The 18,033-nt window shown below is 38.2% G+C and overlaps 1 protein-coding gene across 2 annotated transcripts in view; it reads left to right on the forward strand.

Annotated features, from left to right (window-relative positions):
* The first annotated feature begins 3,589 nt into the window (after positions 1–3,589).
* Positions 3,590–18,033, forward strand: part of USP9X (ubiquitin specific peptidase 9 X-linked) — a 74,872-nt gene continuing 60,428 nt past the window's right edge. For both annotated transcript variants that reach the window (XM_072027740.1, XM_072027741.1), the window contains exons 1-9: positions 3,590–3,820; positions 5,693–5,838; positions 6,148–6,227; positions 11,116–11,228; positions 12,003–12,221; positions 13,281–13,396; positions 13,645–13,896; positions 13,973–14,111; positions 15,667–15,819. In XM_072027740.1, coding sequence (XP_071883841.1) covers positions 3,725–3,820; positions 5,693–5,838; positions 6,148–6,227; positions 11,116–11,228; positions 12,003–12,221; positions 13,281–13,396; positions 13,645–13,896; positions 13,973–14,111; positions 15,667–15,819 — 1,314 coding nt within the window. In that variant the 5' untranslated portion in view covers positions 3,590–3,724. The remainder of the gene's footprint in view (positions 3,821–5,692; positions 5,839–6,147; positions 6,228–11,115; positions 11,229–12,002; positions 12,222–13,280; positions 13,397–13,644; positions 13,897–13,972; positions 14,112–15,666; positions 15,820–18,033) is intronic.

Below are 18,033 nucleotides of genomic sequence, written 5' to 3' on the forward strand. Positions count from 1 at the left end.
GAGGAGAGGGAAGTGAACAGTCCTCACAGTTGTCCTTATCTTAAGTATTCTGACATGGCCAAACCAGGTGAACTTCTCCCGAAATAAGCTTCTGCGGAGAACGGGAATATAATATGAGTAGTATACATAGACTGTCATGATTAGTGTCTTCAGCAAAAAGTCACTACATAGAAGGAAGAAGACGCACCAGAAAGTCATTTCTGTAAATGTTCTGTATTTGCTGGTGTCTACAGAATTCCGGGTATTTTTAGTACACAGATCTTGTCTTAACCTGTGAATTTGCAAGATTGTGAATAAGTTGGTCAATGCAATACTCGTTTTCTTCTGTCTCCTGGTTAAATTACATCTCATGCCTTGGGCAGAAACGAATTTACATGAATGCTTTGCCCAGACTTTTCAACAAAGCACAGAGGCAAAATCTGAGTGTAAATCCGCGCCAGTTGCAAGGTCAGTGTAACGGGAGAGCTGCAGTTTTGTCCTGGCTTAGCACTTGGATGAGCATTCTGTGGTTTTGCAGTGTTTCCAGTTCAGGTAATTACAGAAGCTGAAAAATAATCAGTGTTTGTTTTTTTTTTTTTTTTTTCCATACTCTGCAGTGGTTCACTTGAGGATGAGTTGAGCAAAAGAATTCGAATCAGAAGGAGATGAGACGGAAGCAGCTCGCATGTCGCGCAAGGCGTAGGGGAATCCCAGGTGTCAGAGGTCGCTTCCTTCTGCACTTTAGGGGCAGCCTAGACCAGGATTTCCACCCTTTCCTCCCGGCCTCTTCGCTGCCTCAGTCAAGTTTTGCCAGCACAAGTTTTTGTGCGGCCAAATTGCAGAGCAGACCTGTTGAGGAAGGAGAGAGGTGTTTATTGTGGTCATAGAGTTGGCTTAGGGCTGTTGAAAAACACAATGTAAGTTGGCAGAAGTTTGATTTCATTGGCTTATGCAGGCACTTAAAAGCCTCAGTCAGGTAATGCAGAGGAACTGAGTGCATTGAACTGTGGTACAGCCTGTATTCACATGGTCGGAAACTTAGTCATGCCGGTATTTTCTACCTAGCAAGCTTTCTGAACTTCATCGGAAGAAAAATACTCGGAGGAGGGCACTTAAAAAAAAGAACACCAATTAAAGCAAGTTAGTTTTAAAAGTTGTGTTTTAAAAGTCAGTTTCATTCTGAAGAAAACTTGAGTTGGTGATGCCTTTTGCTCTAGATTTAGCAGGCTTAGTAAACTCTACGATTGTAAGCCCTGAAGGGTGGGGATGGATTACAATTGACTGTATTCCAAGGACACAGTTTTGTTCAGATGTAAGCATTAGTTTAGTGGCAATATTAGAGTTCTCTAAATTTGTTGGTGATAATAAGATCAGGGGCCGGGTAAAGGAGGAGGAGTATATTTGGTCAAAATTTGCACTGTATTTGTAACCAGCCTTGCAAATTTGCACAATTTAGGAAAGGATTTTGAAGTGTCTTAGAGAAAGACAATGACAGCATTGAAAAGGAACTGGCATGAGATGTTGTAATGAAACAATTAGTAATATGCGTAGTGTTTCAGCAGAAACTTTAACTTGTTAACCTGAGTAGAATAAAATAGTTGAGTTGGAAGAGACCTTCTAAGATCTTCAAGTCCAACTGGCTGACTGCTTCAGGGCTGACCCAAAGTTAAAACTTACCATCAAGGGCCTTACCCAAATGCCTCAAATGTGGGTGGGCATGGGGCATCAACCACCTCACCAGGCAGCCTGTTGCGATGTTTGATCACCCTAACAGGAAAGAAATCTTTACCGATGTCCACTCTGAACGTCCCCTGGTGCAGATTTGTGCTGTTCTTGCATGTCCTCTTGTTGGTTACCGGTGAGGAGAGACCGGGGCCTCTCTCTCCACTTTCCCTCCTCAGGAGGCTGCAGAGAGCAATGAGGTCTCTCTTGGCCTCCTCTTCTCCAGACTGGACAATGTTCTCAGCCTCTCCTCACAGGACATGCCTTCCAGCCTTTAACAACTTTGTTGCCCTACTTTGGATGCTATCAAGGACCTTAACATCCTTTTTGTCACAGTGGAGCCCAGAACTGCTCGTGATATCCAAAGTGAGGCCATACCAGCACTAGAGATGGAGAATCTCTATTCCTGGCCTCTCTTGACCAGCTGCCTATGCTGTGTTTAGTGCACCCCGAAACTTGGTTTGCCCTCTTGACTTGCCAGGGCACACTGCTGGCTCAGGTTGAAGCTCTTTTCTGAATATCTGCAGCCAAGCTTCAGTACCTGACAGAAGGGTGCAAAGAGGACGGAGCCAGGCTCTTTTCAGTGGTGCCCAGCGCCAGGACAAGAGGCAGCGGGCACAAAGTGGAGCCCAGGAGGCTCCCCCTGAGCAGCAGGCAGCACTTCTGTGCTGTGCGGGTGAGGAGCCCTGGCACAGGCTGCCCAGAGAGTTGGGGGGGCTCCTCCTTGGGGATCTCCACAAGCTGCCTGGGCACGGCCCTGGGCAGCCTGCTCTGGGTGGCCCTGCTTGGGCAGGGCTTAGAGAAGGTGGCCTCCAGGGGTCCCTGCCAGCCTCAGCCATCCTGTGATGCTGTGAATTAGGAGCTTAGCAGCACCAAATCACTCTTCCTGAAAGTTTAGAGAATTCTTTCTACCACCGTACTTTTTTTTTTTTTTTTTTCCCAAACGTTGAGTACTCTTGTTGGTTTATGTAGCACTTGGAAGTCTGAGTTGGTCTGGAACATAACACAGTTATGTAGTGCCCTGTGATAGAATGCGTAATTGTTTGTGTAACTTAGTACTGCTATTTTTGATAAATTACTATAGAGTAAAATAAATAAAAAATAAAACTTTTTTACTTAAATGATAAATAGTGAAGTTTAAATATGTAACAATTATTGAACTGTTGGTATATTGTTATTACAACATCAGTAACTAAATCTGATATCCCCACTTTTATCTAATCGCCTAAAATACTTGGTGGGGGTGAGATGAGCTTTGTAGTGGGCTTGAGAAGTCGACACATCCAGGTTTCCATAGGCACGTGCTGGAGCTGGAACAAGGGAATACAGGTCAGATGCCCAGAGTGAATACTGCCGTGCTTACAGAAGGTTGGCTGCAGACTGTGTTAGTCTGAACTGAGGTAGAAACAACCTCCCTTAGCTCCCCTCAGACATCTGCAGTTGGACAGTGTCGGGAAGAGAATATTGGAAAAGCTAACAGATGTGCTGGTTTACGCTTAGTCAGGTCATGAGGTATGCTTCTTTGTGGGCCTAGATCAGTGCCTTGAATCCAATTTGAAAATCTACAGTAGCAGTTTAAGCACCATTGTGTCAGAGTAAACAGCTGCATGTGTTTGGCTGTGTGTCAGTTTCTCAGTGGTGTAACAGTAATTACCAGGATAATTTTTGCTTAGAGTGTTAAAATCATGTTAAATATTTCAACTGTTACCTTTTGATGTCAGTTGCACTCAGTAAAAAGAAATACTAAGTCTAAAATAAAAGATCCTTTGTAGCAGCATATTTATTTTTTTTGCTCTTTTCCAGGTGTAGATTACTTTTCTTTTATGTATGTAGCAATGTAGCATATTGTCTTTTCTTTTTTTCAGGTTATGCAATGGTCTCTGCAAGATGGCATGTTCTTGAGTTGGAGCTTTTTAAGGCAAGCATATGCTGGTACTTCAACTTTACTAAGTGGACTATAATTTCTTCTCTCACAACAACTACTTAAGCAGACAAAATTGCAAAGATCTGCCCTGTGTCGAGTATGACAGCCACGACTCGTGGCTCTCCGGTAGGAGGCAATGATAGCCAGGGCCAGGCTCCTGATGGACAGTCCCAGCCTCCCCTCCAGCAGAATCAGGTATGTTACTAACTTTCAAGTTATCTAGCAATAAAGGAGTCGTTTCTTTACAGATGACATTTGTGACTTATTTGAACTGTGAGTTTGTATAGTCCTCGAGATGTCTAGTGAAGTTAGCTATTCTTTTCTTTCTGGAAGTACAAAAGGAATTTCAGGGATGAAGGCAGTGCCATTGGCAAATTAGGTACTGTTAGGGAACATGCAAAAAATGCTGCCTTTTCAGGCAGTGGCGTAGCTTTTTCAAGCATATTTATTTTGAAAAATAAGCATTCTTGGAATTATATTGGAAGATTGCTCAGAACTGCATTGTTGTTGTGTCTGCCACTGGTAAAGCTACTATGTGACTTCAGTTCTGCAAAAGCACTTATTGGGTAAAAGAGCTTATGGGCATAGCTATCTCTTTATTATCAGCTTCATCTAAGTCTGTGTTCATTGCTCTTGACTACCTGAACCCCATAGAGTGTTGGTTTTTTTTTTTGAACATGATATCCTGCTTTCAAAAGAAAATTAAAAACGTTCAGATACACTACATGATAATGTGATGATTCTTTTCTGTCAGGCAAAAAAAAAAAAAAAAAAGGAAAAGATGCATTTAAACATTGTGACCAAGCGTGGTTAAAAGAAAAGTCACACTTTTTCATTTAATGCAGTATGAAGGTGATGTTTTTTTAATATCATAGGATTTAATGTTTGTTACTTCTTGAGAATGAATTGTTCCTTGGTATGTATGTGGTGGGCCGACAGGTAAGCTCCCACCCAGTTACTTGTTCTCTCCATCTATGTGGAATGGGAGAGAGGATTGGAAGGAGAAAGTGAGGAAATTTGCAAGTTGTGATGAAGACAGTTTTAATAAGTGAAGGGATGGAGGAGTAGGAAGTAATGCAAAAGCCATCATACACCACCAGTCAATGGATGCCCAGCTAGTCCCCAGCCTGGTGCTCCCCTGGGGAGAAAACTGCCCTCAGTCTTATTGCCAAACGTGACACTAGGGTATGGAATACCTCTTTGGTCAGCTGTCCCAGCTGTGTCCCCTCCCAGCCCCTTGTTCAGCCATAAGCTACCCACAGTGGGGACAGAGTGAGAAATGGAGAAGGCCTTGACACTCTAAGCAGTGTTCAGCAGTGTCTAAAACATTGGCGTGTTATCAGTACTGTTGTGGTCACGCATCCAAAACCTAGCACCATATGGTCTGCTGTGAAGAAAATTAACTCCATGCCAGCCAAATCCAGCATAGCATGTTTAAAAAAAAAAAAAAAATCTTGAGGTTTTGGTCTTTTTGGTCCTCACTTGTCTTCTGATCTTGCTCTTCTGATCTGAACCTTTATTTTCAATTTGTTGTCAATCCATTCCATTTCTGTGCACAAATAAATGTGCATCTACAAAACACATTGTAGTTCGCACAGCCCGTCAAAATGGGCTTAACTAATTGTGTGCTTGGAGGTTGGTTAGTAGTCAGCTGCAGTAGTATTCATTTTAAACGTTTTCAGAAAATATTTTCATGATCCTTCTGTGCTGTCGCTGAAGGTTTTCTACCTAAATTATTCATATTTTCTTCAGAAGGTATGTAAAAACAGAGCATCCATGTAGTCTGTTTTCATCTTCTTCATAGGTGACTGAAAGTAAGTCTCAAAAAAAATTCCTCTCTGGGAAAGTACATAAATTCTTAAACCGTTAAGGTAAAACAATAAACATGCTGTATGCTTTCTATTATTTTTTTGTTAATAGATCTAAAATCAAATTATTTTATTACACTGTGTGATAATAGGCATATAGTTCAAGTCCACATTTGAAATATAATGTGAAGGAAGAAGGCAAAATAAGTGGCACAGGAGTACACGCAGTTCTTAAAAATATTTTCTACATCAATTTTAGACATCTTCACCTGATTCTTCCAATGAGAACTCCCCAGCTACCCCGCCTGATGAGCAGGGACAAGGAGATGCTCCACCCCAGCTTGAAGATGAGGAGCCTGCATTTCCACACACAGACCTGGCAAAGTTGGATGACATGATCAACAGGTACTTTCACACTCCATGCTTTTTTTTTTCCAGTGTGTGCAGATTACTTGTGCAACTATCTTGAGAGCAGAAGTAGGATTTGTGCATTTTTGTTTCACTAGATTTCTTGAACTTCTTTATTGTACGGGATTAGAGCTGTAAAGAGAGGCTCAAATTAAAATCTTTTTGAAAAGTGGAGTCTTTATCAGGGCTTTTAAAAGTGCTTATTTTTACTCTATATTAAAAGCTTTACAAAGGATTGAGGATTCCTGATTTTTAAGAAGAACATCTGAGTTATGTGGATTTGTTTTATTTTGCTTTTGAATATAGGCCTCGATGGGTTGTTCCTGTATTGCCGAAAGGGGAATTAGAAGTTCTTCTAGAAGCTGCTATTGACCTGAGTAAAAAAGGTAAGCTGAAAAAACAATGAATGATTATTGGACCACTCCAAATCTTTGCATGTAAGAGTTCATTTGCGTTCCTGGTGGAGGCTTAAAAGTTCTTAATTATTACCATTACAGCCCTGATGTGAGTGGTATGCAGAACCCTCATAAAGCAGAAACTTTAATAAAAAAAAAAAAAGACATCAATGTAGGTAGAAATTAGGTGCTCTATGCAGTATGATTAGCGAGGTTGAAGAAGCTCACAGCAATAAAAATCTTGTCATTCCTGTCCTACTTGTTCTCTATATTCGGTTAGATATCAGACCTACTGGGTTTGGTCTTCATAATAGACACTAACACTTAAAGAATTATTTTTTTTTGTTTCCAAAACCAAGTTGCTCATCTAGCTTTCCAAATGTTTTGCTATGCATTTTTGTTCAACTTCGGCATATAGATGCTTTTGAGACTATTAGAGGAAAAGTTAGAACATCAAACAGCATGACTTAGTAGTAATTCTGCCATACTGCTTGCTGTAGCTAACTTACTTGGAACTAGGATGGTTCCCTATCAGGATTGAGAATATGTTTGCTAAATTGACAAATTTGACCCATGTTGTGGAAAGTTGTGTTTCTGGAAGGTTGTTCTGGACAATATTTGTAGCTCCAGTGTTTATGTAATACCTCAAGTCAGATAAAAATACTGTTCTCGGCTATCTATACTTACCAGCCAGTCGTGTTTTATATATAGTGACATACAAAGTGCCTGTTCCTTGCTGTGACATAGCTAGACCAGGATGACTTCATTTCTATGATGATAAAGGTTATTCTTAGGCTGTTTCAAGAATAAAAAGCTGGCTGTGGTCATTAAATTCTTGGTTATCCTAATGTATTTTCTATGTATTTTTTTGCTTTGGAGCTTTCTCTAGAGAAACAAAAGATAAGCTGCACCCAGGTGATCCAAAATAGGTTAATTATACACTGTTGCTAACACTGATTTATCAGCTGGAGTTGCATTAGGAATTGGCTTTCATTGCATGTAGTGAGATCTGGCAGGAGTTTTAAGGAGAGTGTAGAAATTTTTTTTTACGAGATCACACCTGTTCAGAAACAAAAGAAATGGCAACTTACAGAAAGAAAATGCAGCCTTTACCAGTGCCTTAAATTTTTTTCTGCTTGTGATTTATGAGAGGAGATGTATGTACTGCCAGCTGTTAGGTCATGAAAACAAAACAAAACAACAACAAAACAAAAAAACATGTCAGCGCAATGCAATGAAGTAATATGAGCAGAATGAGGTTCTTGGCTACTCTTAACATCATTGTACTTCACAAAAGCATCATACATGGCTGAAAGTTCCCAGTCATCTGTTTCTTTCCTCTTGAAGCTCTGAAAAACAGTGAAAGTCTAAGCATGTACTTGCTACAGTAGGATTTTATTAAATCAGTGTCCAGTTCTGAAAAGTGCTGCTGTATTGCTATTTAATGTTCCTCTTGCCATCTAAATTCCTTTGTGTGGTCATACCATGAAAGCTGTTAGAAATAGTTGCTCTTTAACTGTTACAGTGTTAGTTACATTATAGATTTAATTTTTTCCCCTCATTCTTGAAGTTGTACAGTGGCTAAGATGGCACTTCTTTCTTTTTAAAACAAGTTTCAGTTCTCAAGGCATATGGTAGGTTGCTCACTTGCTGTAACAGACACTGCTTTTCTAATTCAGAACTTGGCTGACGCTGTCTGTTTCAAGAAGTAATAAAAACGATTAATATGTAAATTTCTTAACTGGAAAATGTGTTCTGCTACCTCAGTAAGATCAGGAACTGGACATCTTGCTACCTATCTATGGACGTGTTTTTTTTTAACCTGAGTAGTTGTATTTCAAAAGACAAGAACTGAAAGCAGAAATTGAAAATTAACCAACTGTTAAATTGCATACATTTTTATTATGATCTGTAACTCATTAGAGCCCATTGATTTTATTTTGTTTAATCAAGCACCTTTTGGTAGTGGTTAGAGTTCCTAAGTAGCTTTTCTTCCTGATGTTGCCAGTGGCCATGGGCATCGGCTTTCTGGAGTGACTCTGGAGTAATTTCTTTCATTGTGACCCTGTCTTTAGGGTGATGTTTGCATCCTCTTTAAATTGCTTCAGGAACTAAAACTGAAAGGATCTTATCAGAATTGAAAGTACTTATTAAGAACAAAATTGCATCATTGTTCTGTTCAAGTGCAAGGAGCAAATTTGACAGAGCAGTATGAATCCTGTCTAGACTGTGACTTGCATTATTCCTGGCAAATGCGTGCATTTATGGAAGTTTATCTCTTTATGTGTAGACATCAATGAATTATTCTTCATTAAGCGAGCCATAAGACTATCAAGTGATAGTCTGGAGTTTCTATTTGAAAAACAGCATTGAGCAGCCATACTGATGTTTATTTTCACATAATTCTGGAATGCTTACAAAGTGTTTTGAATAATGGGCCTTGCTCCAGAAATAAATGTCATAATGATTTGGATGCTATAAATTTATAAGGGAAAAAATGGTTCTTGTTAGTTTTTTTTATAGGCTAGAATATTCTTCATTCTTTCTTTTAAAATCTCATCGGCTCTCTAGTGCTGTCTTTGTTGTGGATTTTGTTATTTGTAATGTTTACGTTCGGTTTTTAACATGCTGCCAAAACTTCTCTGTACAACACACACAGGCAAGGTGCAATGCAACTTAACAATTTGTAGCTTATTGAAACCGAAATGAGATTTCACCACATAACTTAAGCCTTCAATTTTTATCCCAAATCTTTGGCTTTGATGAATTGCAAAGACTTACAGCAGGTGAAAAAGTAGAGGGGCAGGCCCTAGAACCTATGAAGGAAAAAAAAAAAAGGCTTTTTCTAAAGATCATCTTCCTGGATGTCCATTTGCATTTCTGTTGGACCACCCTTGAGTGAACGTAACTAAATACTTAAATACTTCAGAACATAAATACTTGTGATAATTAAGAGTTCTTCTTCAAGGTGCTAGAATCCGAGTGCCATGTGTAGCCACTGCCTCCATGGGCAAGTGTGTGTTCCTCAGGGCTTATCAGCTCCAGGTCATCCTCTGTTCTGCAGGGCCTGAGCCAGCCCTTGCCAAGCCACTGAAAAGATGCTTTGCTGTACTGCCCAAGGCTTAAGGTTTAGGGGGGACTTTGCAGGCCTAGTGCCATAACAAGGCATGGAGCCAGCTCAGGTTTTGGGGATTTCCAGCTGTGAAGTTCTGAAATCCGGAGTCCTAGAGAGGAGCTGTTTGATTCTGCCTGGGGCTTTGGTGCTCCACCTTTTCCTTTTCCAATCCCCCTAATTGCAGCTGGCATTTACTGTATGTTGCACATTGCCTTTTTAATTCATGTTTACTTTTTTTCTCATTGCACAACCCTTCTCTGAATACACAGCTCAGAGCTGCATGCATGCAATTCTGTCTTGTTTTCTTCCTCATCATTCTCTGCCTTCAGAATTTGGAAAATGAGCGAGAAAGGGCTGCTTGTGGTCTTACCTAAGAGTTAGTGATATTGAATCTGATTCAAGCAGTAGATACCAGGTGACTAATAGAACTGCTGCTTCTCTTCTCACTGCCTTTGGATTGCTGCTCCTTCCTCTCCCACCCTGCTCTCTTCCTGTACCTTGCTTTTGTTGATTCTCCTCTCCTTGTAGATACCCAGTCTTGGTTCCTTCCCTGAGTAGCATATATTATTTCAGCAGCACAGAGCATTGTGGAAGAAGGTAGAAGGTCATTTTATATCCAGGAGTTAGTTACACAGGTAACTAACCTTTCAAGGTTCTGCAGCTTTCCTTTCTTCCCAAGTTCAGTGAAACACAGAAAGGACGATGCATTTTGAAACATAATCTGTTTTGGTGTTCCTAAACTTCATTTGAAAAGTCTTGCTGACTGAAGCTGTCCCACCATTGTGGGAGGAGGTCGTGCTAGAAGTACTTGAAAGTTTTAGAGATTTTAGTGCAATGTACTGGTATTCAGAGGAACATTAAAATCACTTGAGGGCATGCTTTCATTTTTATTTGAGAACTAAGTTCATTGTTAAATTTGAAAGGAGCATTTCCTCTAGGTCGAGTGGGTTTGGATGCCTTCTCTTGTCCTCTTCTTTGTATGTAGGCTGAAGTTGTCATCTTTACGCTCTTGGGGAGTTAACTTAAAGTCCTTTGTTTACTACCAATGTAGAAGTTTCAGACAGTGTCCATGTTATAATGTGCAGGTGTCAGACTGAGCTAGATGGGAAGTTAATGTGGAATTTTTGATACTTGGCTACACAGCGTATATCATGCACCTCTGGTAGTGGTAGAAGAGAGAATGCTGGTGTAGTTCTCAAGGTGTAACAGTGACTTTCCAAAGATTCCTGCTTTACTAGAGCTGCACCCACTGTAAACATATAGAGTGCCAAGCCTTGTTAGGAGAGTTTGGAAAGTCTTTATGGCGTGTAATAATACCATGGCGGACAGATGTTACGTGATCACTTTTGAAAGGAACCTCTATTGTACTGTTGTTTGCGACTATGAGGAACTTCAAGATGATAAAAATAAAGAAAATAAAGGCTGTACTGATTTTTGCTACTATACCTTTTAGTTTCACAAGCATGGCAAAAAAACTATCATGTTTTTCAAAATAATTGAAAAATAAGCTAGAGGAGTGCAGTTGTTCAGGTGTCTTTACTATAGAACATTAATTCACCATTTATTTTGTCCATTCAATCTTACATAAGTTTGGCTTTGTACAAAGTATCTCTTAAAAAATAACTCTGAAACATTGGACACCAAACCTTTGATGTCTAAGTCACTACTTTCAGTATTTAAAAGTTTGTGTAGCAGCTAATGAAATTACATATGTAATAATTGTGGCTGTTTTTTTTTTTTCTTTCTTTCTTTCTTTTAAAATAGGCCTTGATGTCAAAAGTGAAGCATGCCAGCGATTTTTTCGAGATGGGTTAACAATATCTTTCACAAAAATCCTTACTGATGAGGCAGTGAGCGGCTGGAAGTTTGAAATCCATGTAAGTGGTTTTGTTTGTTCTGTTTCTAAAAAACATAGTAATTTAAGTGAGAATGGAGACTGCGTTTGTGACTGAGGAGACTGAATGTCAGAAATCATCACAACAGGGAAATGGAAATGTTCTCATATACGTGGCTCTTGGGAGGAAAAATCACCCTTCTTTCATCATTATTTCATCTTTATTGCCTCTGGTGTTTTTGGAAGGAAATAAAACACAAGATGATATGGACAGGAACTGAACTTTGAATGTTCAGTAGGGCAGTTCTTGTTCGCAAGACTGTCTTTGGTCAGATGCATAGAGAAAAGACCTGCTTATTTTTATGTGCATGGTATGAAAACTTCATTTCATTTATTATTTTTTTTTTAGTAAAAGCTTTCATCAGTCTTCTAAATTCTGAATGTTTGTAGCAGCTACTTGAATGTGAAAAGCTGCCTCTTGGACAGCTGGTCATATGCCAAATGAGAAACTGTAAAGATCTTGATAAGCAAATTGAAATCTGTGAGAGGGATGGGTGAAAGAAGGAAAAGTTAGTAGTTCAGTGTTGATTTGTGAGTGTTTCAAATAACCAAAAATACTTGAGTCTTTTTCCCAAATTATCTTTTTAGCTGAAAAAAGATGTAAGTTTGTTTAAACCCTTTATTGGAGGAAGTACAAAGTTGTAAGTACAGCATTGTAAAACTCTTATGCAACTCTGCATGCTAGGTGCAAATGGTTCAGAGTTTATCGTTCGTGTTGGAGTAGTCACCTGCCATATTGTTTGTTTTTTCTTAATAGAGATGTATTATTAACAACACCCATCGACTAGTTGAACTCTGTGTGGCCAAGCTGTCCCAGGATTGGTTTCCCCTTCTTGAACTTCTTGCCATGGCCTTAAATCCTCACTGCAAATTCCATCTATACAATGGTACACGTCCCTCTGAAACAGTTCCTGCAGGAGTACAGCTTGCTGAAGATGAACTTTATGCCCGTCCTCCTGACCCACGATCACCAAAGGTATCAGCTTTTTCAGCCCTGAATATTGAAATACGTATTTTATTACCTACTGTTACCTAGCTACCCAGTAGCCATAGAGAAGTGTTTGGAAGTAGGGGGGTGTACTTGATTTTTGTATATCAGTAAAATGTTGTGCTGCTTTTCACTCTTCGATCAATCATGATTTAATACATGCTTGCTCTTCTGACTCTTTCAGTCTTTGGTCCACAATGAAACCGAGTTGTGTTTCTGTGGTAAACTGGCACAAGTCTATTGGAATGCTATTCCTACTGTGTTAATGTGATTGCTTGTATTTGCCAGGTGATGGATTTAACTTCTCATTCAATGAGATTTTGTTGGTGACACATCTTAAGGAGGGGATTATGTGATAACATAGGAATTTTCCCTCCCTTTTCTTAGAGTTCCAGAAGATGGGAGCTAGGGATTTTTTTTTCCAGCTGGCAGTTCAGATCGGTAATTTATTTCAGTTCTTGGGTCTGAATTTTTCAGCATTGTTTGCCCACTGGTATTGGTATAAATTCAGGAGATACATGAATTAAATTTTTGTTGCTTTCTTCTTTTTTTTTTTTTCTTTTTAGTAGAACTGGTAGCTATTGATATGTGAGAACAGAAGATAAAGAACTCTGTGTCCTTGGACTTCCTTGCATTGCTAGCCTTGTTTATAAGAATGTTATTTTGTGTTCTTTCTGCGTTTTTATGCAGCATTATCACATCCAGGACCAGAAAAGAGTATCAGAATCATCCTGTTTTCTGTAGAAATTTAGCAGTCAAGCCTGAAGTACAGGCATTTAAATTCTTATATATTTGTTAAATTTCCTTGAATATCTAACATACAGTATGTTTGCCATGATAATGGGAAAAACAGAGTTGTCTATTTCTAAGCATTTCCATTAAACTGAATATTTAAACAATATAGGCTCATTCCCTGATAATTGTTACCTTCTAACAGTTTATTCTGTAAATAGTTTTTTAAAGTAATTTTGTTACCAATAGGTACTTAAAAGTACTTCTAGATGGTTATTTGTAAAAGTCAGATAATAACTGATTATTATATTTCAGGGTTGGCTAGTAGATCTTATCAACAAGTTTGGCACATTAAATGGATTTCAGATCTTGCATGATCGCTTCATGAGTGGATCAGCATTGAATGTTCAGATAATTGCAGCTCTCATTAAGTAAGTTTTTAAAGAATATGTTACGTAGTTTAAGTTTTCCAAATATGTTTAATAGAATATTGAATTAGTACGAAACTGAGTCTTTTGAAGCACTCCCATTGCCACACCTCTTAACTAGTTGCCTTTAACTTCGATGTTTCACGTGCTTGTAAAGAGACTTAAGTTTCTAGAATAAATTGCTCCTTACTATCTTAATGTTATACAAATATTGATTATGGCATTTGATCACTTTTTTTCTTTGTTTTTAGGCCATTTGGACAATGTTACGAATTTCTAACATTACATACAGTGAAAAAATACTTCCTTCCAATTATAGAAATGGTTCCACAATTTTTAGAAAATTTAACAGATGATGAACTGAAAAAAGAAGCAAAGAATGAAGCCAAAAACGATGCTCTGTCAATGATAATCAAATCTCTAAAGAACTTAGCTTCAAGAGTTCCAGGACAAGAAGAAACTGTAAAAAACTTAGAAATATTTAGGTTAAAAATGATACTTAGGTAAGATGCTGCTCCTAATATGATATGATCCCATTAATATTTATTTCACACTTCTTACATTTAATTTCTCTTACAGGTTGTTACAAATTTCTTCTTTCAATGGTAAAATGAATGCACTAAATGAAGTTAACAAAGTAATAACCAGTGTGTCATATTATACCCATCGGCATGGTAATCCTGAAGAGGAAGAATGGCTTACAGCTGAAAGAATGGCAGTAAGTTCTCCTCTTCATCATAATTCACTGAATAGGTTCTCTTCCTTCTTATCACTTAAACTGTAGAAGGAGCAGTATACAATGGATCTTGTACAGTACTTGTTTTCATATGTCATGTTGTAAACAGTAGGTATTGCATCATAGTAATAAGTCATTTTAATAGTTATCTTTCTGTGAAAAATGCTGTATTTGTTTCAAAGCTTGTTAAGAAATATTTTCAGTGCTGCTAAAAACGTGCTCTAAAAAGGGATCCTCGAATAGCATGTTTTTATATAGGGTTTAAAAAGGAAAGAAAAGATGAAACAGGTGTTATTTATTTGAAACTTCAGTGACACTGTACCTAAAAATTGAATGTTCATTTAAATAAGAGTGTAGTCCACTTTTTATGCTTCAAATTATTTTCTTCTACTCAGAATTCTGAATGATTACACTCCTTTCCACCTTTCAGAAGCTGAAGTGCGTGAAAAAGTAAAATGTTCATCTGTATTCTTATGTACAGAAAGTTCTAGACATCACATTTTGTGATTTTATTTAACATTCACAAACTTTGGATACTGTTCTATGCTTGAAAGCATATGTGACTAACAAATAACATGAGCACGTATAAAGTTAACTTATTTTTGTTATTTTTGCGCTGTTCTGCCTCAGCGTTGTAAATAGCCAGTGGTTTATAATCTGCAGGAGGACTGCTGGCAGAATGGAATCATTGCTAAATTTGACCTTTTCAAGCAATAGGGAGAAATAGCTCTTTTCTTATGCACTCTTTATAGTTTTGCATCTCAGACAAGACCTCTGTTTTTAAATGAAAATATCTAGGTTTATGTATTTTGCAAGACTAGATCGAACATTTTAAGTCTGTAATGAAGGACACTGCATTGGACAGTTTGCTGTGTATGTTTTTCTTTTTTGATGCTCAAAGTGCACATGGCTTTGTTTCAGTTGGAACAAAAAAATAAGTGTATGAAGCTATTTTCAGTCAATGACACCACTGAAAAAAATTGTATCTACTCAAATAGTTTGAATATTTGCCTCTAATTCATTCAGAAGCATTAAAAAAATGCAAGTGGAAATATATAAATAATATAAGCTTTTTACACATCAGTCTTCGCTTATGCCCTTCTTGTGTGCTATACTATAGGGCATAGTAAAGCTAGAAGTGTCTTAAAATGGTTTTGATATTTAATGATTTTGAATCGGAAAAGCTTTGTTCCTTGAATAGAAGACGTAACTATTCTTCCTATTGGCTTTTTGTTTGAATTTGTCTGAACTTTTTTTATGCTTAGAGTTCGTGATTTTAATATGCCAGGGAAAAATATCTTCCTTAAGGTATCACAATGATTGGCACATTGAATTACTTAAAACACTGATATTTTTAAAAGAGGAAATTAGAGATAAATACCTTCTCTTGTTCTTAATCTTTCTAGCTTCTCACAATTAGAATATTGTATATAAAAACAATCCTTAACAGTCTGATTTATTATTATTATTTTAATTTGCTTAAATATTGATAGCACTTCAGTAATTTGAGATGGCATTACTTTCTTTTTATATTCAGGAATGGATCCAGCAGAATAATATTTTATCAATTGTGTTGAGAGATAGTCTTCATCAACCTCAGTATGTAGAGAAGTTAGAGAAGATTCTTCGTTTTGTCATCAAAGAGAAAGCCCTCACTTTGCAGGATCTTGACAACATTTGGGCTGCACAGGTAAAGAATTAAGCTGCTAGTCTGCTTCTGAGCAAGAAGGAGCTTATTCTATGTCATGTACTGAGAAGGGGAAGACTTGTGCTTCTTATGATTGGTACCAGACAAAGCTGAAGAAAAATCTGAAATCAAGTGGTGGTCTTTTTCAGGATTCTGTATCTGAGAATTGTCTTCTCAAATGTGGTCAGTAAAAGAGATCAAATATCTAAGTATGCAAAGTCTTAAAGAACAGCATCCCCTGGCAATCTGCTTTTAAGGGCTTAAGGGTCCACAAGAGCTCGTTACTTCTCAAGAATCACCTTATAAAAGCACGGGAGCAAGCAATTCTGGTGTATCGTAAGTCAAGTAAGCCGGGTGGGAGACCAGCTTGGTTGAGTAGGGAACTCCTTTTGGAACTCAAGCGGTGAAAGACAGCATGTGGTCTCTCTAAGGTCACACAGGAAGATTACAGAGCTGCAGTTTGCATTTACAGAAGAAAACACAAAGGCCAAAGCTCAACTAGAGTTAAAGCTGTCCAGTGATGTTTCAGATAACAAGCAAAGCTTTTTAAAAGTATGTTAATAGCAAGAGGAGGTCTAAGGAAAATAGTGGAACATTACTGGATGATGCTGGTCACTCTCCAGGTGGGGCTGCACCTACACAGTGTTCTGTGTAGTTCTGGGCTCAACAACTTAAAAACTTAAGTGTTGAGATACTTGAGTGTGTCCAGGGGAGGACAACAAAACTGGTAAAAGGGCTGGAGGGCATGTCCTGTGAGGAGAGGCTGAGGACACTGGGTTTGATAAGCTTGGAGAAGAGGAGGTTTTTGGGGTAGCCTTATTGCTGTCCGCAACATTGTGATGAAAGGAAACGGAGAGGGAGGTGCTCATCTTTTCTCCTTGGTATCGAAGTGACAGTTTGCATGGGTATATCAGGGGAGGTTCAGACTAGACATTAGGAAAACCTTTCTTAGAGTGAGAGTGGTCAAACGTTGGAACCTGGTACCTAGTGAGGTGGTTGATGCCCCGTGCCTGTCTGTGTTTGAGGCATTTGGATAAGGCCCTTAATGATATGTTTTAACTTTGGGTCAGCCCTGAAATACTCTGACAGTAGGACTCGGTCTTTGTAGGTCTGCTTCAGCTAAAACTGTTTTATTCTATGATTCAAATTTATTCTGTGATCCAACGTTATTGCTGGTAAGTCTTCAGGAAACACCAAAGTTGAGCAAAGTCTGAATTATGGAAAAAAAAAAAAAAAAGATTTAATGTTTTAAAACACAGTAAAAATATAGATTGTTATTCTCTAAATTTGCTACAGTTGTTTCACGTGTTTGTTTGTTTTTTTTAACTCACTATTTTATTTTTTTTCCTGAGCAGGGAGCTATTAATGAGGCTTACAATAATGACTGTTCTGGAAATTGTTTAACAGCAAATGCTTTCATTTGTAATTTTTTGAATATTCACTTGATTACTTAAATGATCAGTGAAAATTGGCTTTCTAGTTTTGGGCTGCATGAGTTAGATCCAATAAAGGGCAGTTGAAGAGACATAATGATTATTAAGTATTGAGTATACAGAAAATATACAGAAAATGAAGGGTAGTTTTAGGATAGAAATAAGCATGAGAGCACATATCCTTGTTCATAAATAATCGTTAGTAAAACTGTTAACATAATTGTACAAGCCCTTTAGTCAGGTCAAGTGTGGGAAGGCTAAATCCTGTTTTCAAGATAGAGGGCTAACACAGCAATTGGGTACTACTATACCCCTTGTTCATACGTGTTTACAGTCTTCTGAACTGTAACAGTTTGACTTAAACAGATTTATATAGGTGTCCATATTCAGGCACCCGCTGTTCAGGTTTGTTTAAAGCACTTGGGACTGCAGGCAGTGTAGTGGCGGCTTGACTTGACATCTCTGATGTTTCAACTTCATAATCTCTAGACTTCAGTTCCAGCATGATAGTAACTACACAGGCTGAAACTTGAGGCATTTTTTTTCCTTGTTATCCTCAAGTATCATGTAAAAAAACTACATCTTGTAGCTCAAAGCAATCACGGATCACTTGAACTAAGGCGATCATACTGTTTGTTTTCCAGATTGTCTGTGTAAGAAATCTGGGCAGTGGGGAAAGATTTAGAGAAGTAATTATGCAACTTGTAGGCTTGTGTTAGCTGTATTAGAGCCTCACCTTCTATAGGAAAAAGTAACCAAAATTTGGGTGAAGGGAATCTTAGGC

Source organism: Anas platyrhynchos, chromosome 1, assembly GCF_047663525.1.
Source record: "Anas platyrhynchos isolate ZD024472 breed Pekin duck chromosome 1, IASCAAS_PekinDuck_T2T, whole genome shotgun sequence".
In the NCBI taxonomy this organism is placed as follows: Eukaryota; Metazoa; Chordata; class Aves; order Anseriformes; family Anatidae; genus Anas; species Anas platyrhynchos.